Source organism: Lepidochelys kempii, chromosome 1, assembly GCF_965140285.1.
Source record: "Lepidochelys kempii isolate rLepKem1 chromosome 1, rLepKem1.hap1, whole genome shotgun sequence".
Taxonomy (NCBI): Eukaryota; Metazoa; Chordata; order Testudines; family Cheloniidae; genus Lepidochelys; species Lepidochelys kempii.
In genome coordinates this window covers 331736574-331748719 of record NC_136380.1, presented here as the reverse complement: position 1 = coordinate 331748719, position 12146 = coordinate 331736574, and the positions used below count along the sequence as shown (strand labels likewise).

At 39.8% G+C, this 12146-nt stretch overlaps 1 protein-coding gene across 2 annotated transcripts in view; it reads left to right on the top strand.

Annotated features, from left to right (window-relative positions):
• SEMA3C (semaphorin 3C) overlaps positions 1 to 12146 on the top strand; it is a 162342-nt gene that overhangs the window by 95821 nt on the left and 54375 nt on the right. For both annotated transcript variants that reach the window (XM_073328628.2, XM_078851163.1), the window contains exons 4-5: positions 2624 to 2686; positions 10537 to 10656. In XM_073328628.2, coding sequence (XP_073184729.1) covers positions 2624 to 2686; positions 10537 to 10656 — 183 coding nt within the window. The remainder of the gene's footprint in view (positions 1 to 2623; positions 2687 to 10536; positions 10657 to 12146) is intronic.

The window sequence follows — 12146 nt, the reverse complement described above, 5'->3', positions numbered from 1 at the left end:
TATTTTCCTACGATAAAGAAAGTCCCATAGCTGAAGTCTCTCCTCTGAACTTTTTTGCTTCTGTTTTATAATCCCTCCCATTTTTGTATCATAGGGGAGTAATACATTCCTAGTTTCAGAGACATAACGCTAATCCTGTCTCCATTGCGGTCCCCCTCCATACCGTCCTCTCCTTTCAGTTATTGTAACACTCTTTCCTCAGGCCACCTCATGTATCTGCTCTCTATATTCTAGCATGTGCAAAATGTTCATGCCTTCTCCTTCAGCTGTATGGAAAATGCTGTGACATCATTCCAGTGTTTGGAAACCTCCAAAGGCTTCTGTTTTACTTCAGAACCTGTTCAAATTCAGATTTCTGTAAAATATACTTAACAGATCTTTTCTCTCTGATAAAGAACACATATTTAATAATAGGTTTCAGAGTAGCGGCCATGTTAGTCTGTATTCGCAAAAAGAAAAGGAGTACTTGTGGCACCTTTGAGACTAACCGATTTATTTGAGCATGAGCTTTCGTGAGCTACAGCTCACTTCATCAGATGCATTCACGATGAAGTGAGCTGTAGCTCAGGAAAGCTTATGCTCAAATAAATTGGTTAGTCTCAAAGGTGCCACAAGTACTCCTTTTCTTTTTATATGTAATAATGGGGTCTTCAGTCTGACAGGGAAAGGTATAACACAATCCAATGGCTGGAAGTTGAAGCTAGATAAATTCAGACTGGAAATTAGGTGTGAATTTTTAAAAGTGAGAGTTGGCATCACGGGCAAATTTAAAATCAAGATTGGATTTTTTTTAAAAAAAGATCTGCTCTAGGAATTATTTTAGGGAAGTTCTGTGGCCTGTGTTATACAGGAGGTCAGGCTAGATGATCACAGTGGTCCGTCTGGCTTTGGAATCTATGAATCTCATCTGATCCTTTAGTCCAGCATCCATCTTTTTACTGTACCTCCACATAATTTATAATCTCCGTTGGTACTAAAGGCTTGTACTATCTGGAACAGCCTTATTGTACTGCCACACTGATTAAACCCCACTGCAAAACTCATCTGAAAACCTGTTTTCTTTCTTTTTCTGTGTATGTCAGTCTTCTCTCAAACTGCTGTTATTTATTCTGTGAAGTGTTTGGGTGGATGTGTAGATAGATAGATAGATATATGATATGCGTGCATGCAAGCAGTATGCTTTACAAACTAATGTTGCAATGCACTGTAATAGTAAAATGTAAACCAGAGTCAGGGTTTACTTAAATATACCCATATAGAGCAAAACAAAAATAAAAACAACCAAACAAAAGCAAAAAAATATCCCCATACAGTTCTGACAGGTCACATGACCACCCAATATTAGGCTGCTCCAAACTGGAATTTATCCAGTGTCTGCAGGATTGCTACTTAATCTTTCTTTATAGTGGCTGAATTTTGCTACTCTTATGTCACCTGGGAGATTCTGTTTAACGTGATCTCTTTTATGTTGCGATTCATTTGCTTAAATATCACTAAAACATCTATTGAAATAATAACATTTTTAATATAGGAAAGATGCACAGAAATGAACCATCAGCTAAATACATTTAGACTCAAGTCTGTCATCACAATTCTCTTTTTATTGTTATGATATTGCTAGTGGTATCTTGAGACAGAATTCTGATTTACTTTTCCTTATCAGCCTAACCCACCTATGAAGAGTATAGAGAATGTTTCTCTATTACTGCCTTTTCTGTTTCAAGATCAGAGTTAATGATGGATGAACTTTAAAAAAAAAAATCAGAGTTTGAGTATGGTTTGGATAAGCATTCAGATCTTAAGGTGCTTATCTGAAAGTTATCTATAACTCCAGATTCTGCTAAATTCAGCTGGAAATTTTAAGAGAACACATTTTCTCATGAGATATCCAGCACTTCTGCTTCTGCTTCCAAAAGAGAAACACTGTAATAACAGCCTTTCTTGCTGTATTTCAGCACTTCCGATTTCAAGTCATGGACCATCCCTGGAAGTAGCATAGGGATATTAATAAAAATGTATCCGGTATCCAAAGATTTCAGAACCTCAGAAAAGTTTTAATCCTAAAATTCTTTTGTTCAGTTGTACAGAATAGAAAAAGTTCAGAGGGGTTTGCAGTTTGTCCAGGTTGGTTAACTAATCCTTAACTGGAGCAGCAAACTTTAGGCTAGATACTCAGCTAGTATAAATCAGCTTGTCTCCATTGATTTCAAGGAAGCTACACTAATTTATTACAGCTGAGGATCTGGCCCATTATTTTCAATATTGCATCCTAAAATACAAAGCGCTCATTTACCATTGTTTTTATGTAAAAATAAACTTTTATAAAAGAATAAAAGCAACAGTTTTTTCAGGGCCTATGTTTTAAACTGATGCATGCCTAATCCAGACTTGTAGGGAAAAGTAAAACTCTCTTTACTGTTTAAACTGGATTTCTGTCAGAAAAATATGTGGCAGAAATATTTTTCCCTAGCAAAAAAGGTATGAAATCTGTAAAAATATTGACTTTGTGAACTCAGAAATACTTGAAGGAAACCTGTTAGCATAAACTAGATGGGGTGATGAATGTTGTATATATTCAACTAAAACTATGTAGTTCCTTAAATTATTATTTCTTTCCAAATAGATTTTCTGGCCAGCATCAGCAATCAAAGTTGAAGAGTGCAAAATGGCTGGCAAAGATCCTACAGTAAGTTTTATACACACACACACACACACAATTAAATATTTGGCCATTGAGTCAGAGCACCTTGAGTGCAGCTGAAAGCAAGATGTAAGGGGTGTGGGCTTTTGTTTTTTAATACTCTGCAGGTCAAACGGTAAAGTGAAATTCTGGAAAATGAGAATATTTACACAGTATACGTCTTCAGATTTTGTCTGGAAAAATATGTACATTGCTCACTTTCACTACTGGATTTATGATTTTTGTTTTGTTTTTTGTTAGTGATGGATAGCATTAATAATGCTTGTTCCAAGTATCTCCCGGAGAATATATTGTAGACTGCTGAGCTAATGATAATGTCAGTGCCTGGACTAGCTCCCAGACAATATATAGTCTTTTCTATGGAAAGAATCTTTGCAAATGGGCCGTGGTTATTCTTCACATTCCAACAGCACACAGAATTGGTCATAAAAAACCCCACTTGTATTAGTTCTCTAACACAGTGTTTTAGGCAGATATCTGAAAAATAGCAGTGCTTCCTTAAAAGAGGTAAATTTTACACACACTATAACTATACATGGGAAATGAAAACCAAAGATATGCTGTGATAAACAGTTATACACTGAAGCCACAATTTTGTAGGTGGGTCTGTGCAGATCCTGACTTCAGTGTGGAGCTGTGTGTGGGCGTAGGTATCTGCCTGCATTCCTCTCATTGAAGGATCAGGTACTAAGGCCTGTATACATTTGCTTGTTTCACACACACAAAGAAAATTGGTGTGCTCAAACAAATAGACAGCGACATTTGCTGTTCTCCCCAATTTTAACATAAGAACATAAGAATGGGCGTACTGGGTCAGACCAATGGTCCATCCAGCCCAGTATCCTGTCTACTGACAGTGGCCAATACCAGGTGCCCCAGAGGGAATGAACCTAACAGCTAATGATCAACTGATCTCTCTCCTGCCATCCATCTCCATCCTCTGACAAACAGAGCCTAGGAACACCATTTCTTACCCATCCTGGCTAATAGCCATTAATGGACTTAACCTCCATGAATTTATCGAGTTCTCTTTTAAACCATGTTATAGTCCTAGCCTTCACAACCTCCTCAAGCAAGGAGTTCCACAGGTTGACTGTGCGCTGTGTGGAGAAGAACTTCCTTTTATTTGTTTTAAACCTGCTACCCATTAATTTCATTTGGTGGCCCCTAGTTCTTATATAATGGGAACAAGTAAATAACTTTTCCTTATTCACTTTCTCTCCATCACTCATGATTTTATATACCTCTATCATATCCCCCCTTAGTCTCCTCTTTCCAAGATGAAAAGTCCTAGCCTCTTTAATCTCTCCTCGTATGGGACCCGTTCCAAACCCCTAATCATTTTAGTTGCCCTTTTCTGAACCTTTTCTAATGCCAGTATATCTTTTTTGAGATGAGGGGACCACATCTGTACACAGTATTCAAGATGTGGGCGTACCATGGATTTATATAACGGCAATAAGATATTCTTCATCTTATTCTCTATCCCTTTTTTAATGATTCCTAACATCCCATTTGCTTTTTCGACTGCCGCTGCACACTGCATGGACGTCTTCAGAGAACTATCCACGATGACTCCAAGATCTTTCTCCTGATTAGTTGTAGCTAAATTAGTCCCCATCATATTGTACGTATAGTTGGGGTTATTTTTTCCAATGTGCATTACTTTACATTGATCCCCATTAAATTTCATTTGCCATTTTGTTGCAAAATGGGGAAATGCCACACCCCTTGTTGAAATGATCCCAGTCTTCACTTACATCATCGCCTCAGACACAACAATTTTTCCATAAAAGAATTTAAGCACTGGAGTTACTAATGTGACACAAATAAATTGTTTTTTCCCCAGCACCAATCTTCAGAAGGCACTTGGTTCACAGAATCATAGAACATCAGGGTTGGAAGGGACCTCAGGAGGTCATCTAGCCCAACCCCCTGCTCAAAGCAGGACCAATCCCCAACTAAATCATCCCAGCCAGGGCTTTGTCAAGCCTGACCTTAAAAACTTTTAAGGAAGGAGATTCCACTACCTCCCTAGGTAACGCATTCCAGTGTTTCACCACCCTCCTAGTGAAAAAGATTTTTCCTAATATCCAACCTAAACCTCCCCCACTGCAACTTGAGACCATTACTCCTTGTTCTGTCATCAGCTACCACTGAGAACAGTCTAGATCCATCCTCTTTGGAACCCCCTTTCAGGTAGTTGAAAACAGCTATCAAATCCCCCCTCATTCTTCTCTTCCGCAGACTAAACAATCCCAGTTCCCTCAGCCTCTCCTCATAAGTCATGTGTTCCAGACCCCTAATCATTTTTGTTGCCCTTCGCTGGACTCTTTCCAATTTTTCCACATCCTTCTTGTAGTGTGGGGCCCCAAACTGGACACAGTACTCCAGATGAGGCCTCACCAATGTCGAATAGAGGGGAACGATCACGTCCCTCGGTCTGCTAGCAATGCCCTTACTTATACATCCCAAAATGCCGTTGGCCTTCTTGGCAACAAGGGCACACTGTTGACTCATATCCAGCTTGTCATCCACTGTAACCCCTAGGTCCTTTTCTGCCGAACTGCTACCGAGCCATTCGGTCCCTAGTCTGTAGCGGTGCATGGGATTCTTCCGTCCTAAGTGCAGGACTCTGCACTTGTCCTTGTTGGTTGAATTCTGTTTTCATTGATGTTCTGATCCAGAGCTCAGCAAAGTCAAGAGGAGACTTTCCATTAATTTTAATGGGCTTTGGATCATGCTTTCATGCTGGTTTATATCCAGGACCACACCACTGATGTTCAGTAAAGTGATCCTGGAATTATGCAATATAAAAGAAAGAATATTCCTTTGGAAACAATGGGCCTGATCCAAAACTCTTTGAGGTCTATGGGAAAGTCCTATTGATTTCAATGGACTTCGAAACAGGTCCAGTGTTACCGTATTTCAGGTACATATACAGCTTGAAAATATTTTATTAGTTGCACATTTCCTAATGCCAAATTAAATGTAATGGTGACATTAAATGCTCATTCCAGACACTGTCATACTAAAATAGTGAGCTCACTAACCAAAATCAGACTGACATTAAAATTATGTTTTCCTGAGTCTATCATAGTTCAATGTACTTTTGATTAAAGGAAAGGAAAACAAAATATATTGGACCTACCTGAGCATAATGCAATGTAGCCTTTTCAGTAAAACTCTAGAAAATAATATATTCTAGTGCTCCACAGCAACAAAATGATTCTTTAAATAAATAAAGTAGGGTTGAGACAGTAACATATCTGTTTTTCCTTTCTAGATTATAATAGAATTAAAATATATGGTTTTTCTTAAGGCATATGTGTCATCTGCTACATGTTAGTAGTTCTTTACATTGTTGCTGTTACAGCTTGCAACAGCCTGGATCCAGTAGCTTGTTAAACTGCATTAAACATAGAGAATACAAAATAGAGCAGTATATAATTGCATTTTAAGAGTTATGGGTTGGTTTAAGTTTGGGGATTTTTTTTAATATAGTGAGATCATCAGTCTTATTCAAGTCTCCAAATATATAGTGACCCTTTTTGCAGCAAGGGTACATCACAGCATGGAAGGTGCTTTTGCCTTGAGAGCAATATACAAAATGTGTGCTCCATTTGAAAAAACCAAAAAAATAAAAGAAACAAACCCCACAAATCTCTATTTTCCAAGGAGTTTCTTTTAAACTTGATTACTGAAGAGTGAGACTTTTATAGCATTTTTCCATAATGAAGCATCTCGGGATGCTTTACAGGATGATTAGCAATAAAGGCCACATTGCTAAATACAGCCTCTGTTTTTGCACCTGCAATTGATTGTCTCCACATTCCACTACAAGCCCAATCAAGTATTTAAAATATGGGAATCCTACCATTTGCACTCACATTTAATTCCATCTGCTTTTTTGTGTCTGTCATTCATTGCAGATCCAAAATTGCAGGTACAAAACTAAAGTCTTAGGTGAAGACACTTTAAATATGTGACCCTAACACTTGGTCCATCCTAAAGAGTTAATAAGAAATAAAAGTCTGTCCGAACATATGACTATGAAGTTAAAAAGCCAGCTTCTGCTTCCACTGAAAACAGGGGTGGGTCTGATCAAAAATTCATTGAAGTCAATTGGACTCTTTGCCATTGACTTGTTTTTGGAGTGCAGTTGAGCATTCTTGATTTTTTAAATAGTCAGGGCTGGATTTTCATCTCACTTGTATCTGTTTTACATTGGTATTATTCCACTGAATTTGTTGGAAATACTCTTCATTTACACCATTGATAGTGAGCTCAAAATCTAGTAGCTCCCAAAAAGCCAGTGCATAATAACTAATTGATTGACAATGCAAAAAGTTACATATGCAAATGCAAGCATACTTTACTTCAGGCAATGTCCAGAAAAGTGAGCAATCACTAATATTCAAAAATTAGTGTCCCTCTTGGTGAAGGTTTATATAGTACGTCCACAATTCAATAGGTATCAGCGTAAATAGGATAGCACAAATACATTCTCTAGTCCCCATCAGAATCTTAGCCATTATATTCTGTTCCTGTTGAATACAAGTAATGTTAGCGGAAAATCAAAATTCCAATAGGTAGCACATTGTAATAACCATTATGGGAGGATGTGAATATCTGCGTTGGAATTATTATATCAGAGACATCCAGCAATTCTGGAAATATTTCTCAAGTATAAGAAATCTGCCTCTACTACTGAAGAGATATGGAAAGCCAAAATGAGGCTTAGCTTAAGCAGAATTCCCAATCTTTTTTCTAGAGGCCATGGCTATTTATCAAAATTTCCGAAGGTGGAAGAGAAATGATACCTTATCAGCTAAAGATGACAAAATCAATCAAGTGCAATTCTTGTCAAAGCAATTTCAGATTCCAAATAATTCACCCCGATTTCACGATTATTGACATTATTTGCAGTGAAAATACCTAGTAACACATGAGCTCATGACAAACTGATTATTTGCATTCCCAACCAAAGCTGTCTCTGTGCTATCATGTGACCTCAGACAAGTCAGCCGTTAAAGAAGAATAAGGTAACATAATAGCTAGAAAAGGCAAATAAGATACTAAAAAGATAAGTTTTGCTGAATCAAAGATCTTCAGGTTCCAATGTTATTTTTTTTTTAAAGGATTTAAGTTACAATGCCCTGTTTTAATGGGATGGGGATTGTAAGAGAATCACCCAGATTAATCATTTATAAAATCATAGGGACAGATCATTGGCACTACACTGGGGAATAATAAACATCAGCAAGGGATCGAAAGAACAATTTCAGAACCGGCTCCCTGACCTCATTCTGTGAGGCAAAATTAAAATCTCAGAAAATCAGTATTGAGCCAGATTGTGTAACCGGCCTGTTAATCACCACACAGGAGAGATGAGGGCACAGTAAATGTTAAAACATGAGCTCACAATGCTGTCCTTAAAGGAATGTCAGATTCCTCTAGCTATCTCCATACCCTGGCTGCAGATATGGTGGAAAGAAGACACAATGATTACTGGAGGGGCTTTATCCTTGGTAACAGTAGAGAACAACCCTGTGTTACACTCAGGTACTATTCATCAAACCATAGTCTCCCTGTCTTACTCTCCAAGGAGCTTTTTTATAAGATTACCCAACACAGAATCCTTTATGTAGAGCTGCTCCTGTAAAGCCCCCATTGACAGGAACAAACATTGAAGCAGCATTCTGCCTTCCTGGCATGAAGTTATGTGGTGCGTATGAGCCAGTAGTGCGTCTTTGACTAGCTCCTCTCCTCCTCTTCACCCACAGCACAAGTAGACAACACTGAGATATTTCCTGTGCAGGACTGATTTTGACAGCACGACCGCACAGCCAAGCAGCTCTTGAGGCGCAGCAGTGACTTATTAGATGTGGGGAAGCGGAAGGATGTAGGGACAGCTCTCAGCTTTAGGAAAATTGTCTATTTTGATAAGGCTCCCATAATAACTCATTTAATGCAATAACAGTTAAACCTCCTTGCTATTTGCTGCACTGCATTTCTAATGGGGAAGCTTTTTTGTCCCACCAGCACAGAACTCCTGACAGTTATAGAACCACTTTTTGGGTGCCTTTATAAACAGGTGTCATAGCAGAGTTCCATTATATATTGAACTGAAAATGTGAATGTCTTCAAATATAAACAAAATGGGCAGCCTGTTGAGGAAGGATTAGCTCCCATGATTAGCACGGGAGTGATTGATAGCCTAGGTTCCAACCATGAACCCTTTATGCACACACAGTTCTCAGTGACTTCAAGGAATGTTACCCGGTTGAATACGAGGGCAGAACTGGGCTATTGATAACTAAAAATATGGAAAAGAAACATCTGGGTACATGAGCTAATCTAAAGGGCAGCAGCAGCTGATCAGTGTAAAAAAAAAAGGGGGGGATTGAAAGGAAAGGGATGCTAGCAGGAGAATGGGAGAGAATCATGGAATATCAGGGTTGGAAGGGACCTCAGGAGGTCATCTAGTCCAACCCCCTGCTCAAAGCAGAATGCAGAGCACCGCTCACCTTACGTGTATATTTGCTCTATGTATGCTGCTTTGAAATCGTTAAAGCAGGTTTTCAATATTGGGCAACATTTCACATCCATTGGGGATTTGCTCATGCTATGAGCTTCTCAGGTTCTTATTATTTTGGAGGGAAGTTGTCTAGACACGTAATAGGCGCTGTTTTTTTCCAACAGCTTCCACCTCTGAAATGGTGGTTTTTAACAGCAATAACTGGGAAAAGGCATGACCTCTTTACAGAGACTTCCTTGAGGGCACTGCAGATTAAGAGCAAAAGCCTGGTTTCCCTCAGGGGCTTGATTCTCCCTTTGCAGGGCATGGGTAACTCCTGTTGAAGTAAATGAGAATTAGTCCTGGCCTGTGGGGAGAGGATCAGGACCCCTTTGTGGATGGCCCTGATATGCTGTAGTTCTCTGAGCAAAAAGAGCGGGCTATAGAGAAGCTGAACATGGAGAATCATAGAATCATAGAATATCAGGGTTGGAAGGGACCTCAGGAGGTCATCTAGTCCAACCCTCTGCTCAAAGCAGAACTGATCCCCAATTAAATCATCCAGCCAGGGCTTTGTCAAGCCTGACCTTAAAAACTTTTAAGGAAGGAGATTCCACCACCTCCCTAGGTAACGCATTCCAGTGTTTCACCACCCTCCTAGTGAAAAAGTTTTTCCTAATATCCATCCTAAATCTCCCCCACTGCAACTTGAGACCATTACTTCTTGTTCTGTCATCTGCTACCACTGAGAACAGTCTAGAGCCATCCTCTTTGGAACTCCCTTTCAAGTAGTTGAAAGCAGCTATCAAATCCCCCCTCATTCTTCTCTTCCGTAGACTAAACATCCCCAGTTCCCTCAGCCTCTCCAGAGTCCTTGGTTTCTGCATACTCCATGCTGGCCCATCCATGGCAATCCGGAGAACAGAACAGGCTGGAAGAAAGGGCACAGGCATGGCTTGTAGGTTTATGGCTATGTAGCCCTGCTGGCCAAAACTCCCCATGGACGAGAAGTGAAGTAGCCATAGCTTTTCAGATGAGAACAAGAGTCCCTGCTCCAGCCCCCAACACTTGCACAAAGCCTGTTGACTGAAGCTTTTGGACAGGGGTCATGGATTTGGCTCTATCCAAGGAATGAAAAAGGGAGCAAGGGAGTTTATCCAAAATAATGAGACTAATTGCAACAGAAAGTATTGTAATAAAGAAGTTGACAAGGACAGCATTAAAATTATCAGCTGTTCCTATTCCTTTGTGTTTCCCAACATTCAATACATTTTGTCTGCATGCATATTTATTAAGTCTTTTTCTTTCCCTACAGCATGGCTGTGGAAATTATGTACGCGTGATACAGACCTTCAATCGCACCCATTTGTACGTCTGTGGGAGTGGAGCATTCAGCCCAGTATGCACATACCTCAACAGAGGGCGCAGGTCTGAGGTAAGTGTTTTCATTCATTGTTCCCATGCTCTCTGTTGTGGATACTTTTAGTGCTGGACAAATACACTTATCCAACAAGGATGAGTTTCGAAACTGGGCTTGGAGATCTCATGAGGTTACTTTGTCCAGTCAGGCTACAAATAGCACAAGAACAGCCATTCTCCTGGTTTTCTGACACTTCTGTTTCCAGTCCCAGCTGCTACCAGAGAGCATGACATGCATGAAAGTAGAAAATGGTTTGATAGTATTAGCCTCAGGAAAAGCTCACTTCAGACTTTAGGGTAAGGTTTGGCTAGTTCTCATTTTATCTGAACTGGTTCATTCATTCCTAATTTGTCATCCAAAACTGGGAGAAATCTTTGGAAATAAATAGCAGTAGAAGAAAACTCAGTAAGGTCCCTCACTTATTCCCCATCCTGCAAGGCATTTATCCATGGGAGTAGTATTGTTAAGTTCAATAGGACTACTCCTGTGGGCCACATACTCACCAGGGTAAGTGTTTGCAGGATGGGGACCTACAATCCTGAACCTGCAATCTCTATTCGGGTAGAGCTCCCACTGAAACCTCATTGACAAGAAAAGTTGTGCCTGAATAGATGCTGCAAGGTTGGTCATCGATTAACATATCAGGGTGAGATCCTCAGCTGGTGTAAATCTGCTTATTTCCATGATGGCTCCAATTGAGGTATCCTGATTTAATTCCTAAGAACCACAGAAGCAACTTAGTTTACATATGGTAACAGAGAATTCAAGAATTAAAGGGTTAAGTATCACAGTAACTTTCTAAAGTCTTCTTGTGACAAGTCTAATTGTCCTGTAAAGTTTACCACCCATCTACCATTTAAAAAAGATTCCCCTCCACACACCTGTTTTTTGTTTTCCCTTCCAGGCAGCATAATTTGTGCTAAGTACTACTTGTCCTCCTACATTTTAAATCATAAACCATTTTCTCCTTCCCGCATACTGCACTGTCATGGAATAATAGCTAGCCAAAGTGCTTCTTGTAAAGAGCAGCCTCTTAGTACGTTACCTGAGTTAGTTTGCCTGCTTTCAATTTGATTGTATTGGTTAAACATGTAAAAGCCCAGGAGTTTCATAAATGCATTTTCCAGACTTCATGATTTGAAAATGAAATGTTTGTTTCTGTACAAATGTCGTAAGCAATACATGGAGTCGGGAAAGGAAAAAGGAAAGTTCTCATCTGAGTCCTGGCACTGTGGTAGAGTTTGGGTCAGACTGACTCTTACAGGCACAGAAAGCAGCGGTATGTTTTCATGCACATGGAGAAACAGCTGTGCTGCAGGGGAAGAGCAGGCAGTGCTAGCGTTGAGTTCTGCCACGGGAAGGCAGCTGTAAATGTCTGCTTCTGCTTCTGTAGAAGTCCATGTGGGTTTGGCCACTGATTTCAAAGGGAGGGGACTGGGTTCGATATTCTCAACCCTCAAACACAAACTGCTTGGAGGGGCTACAGATCAGTGCATCTCCTGGCA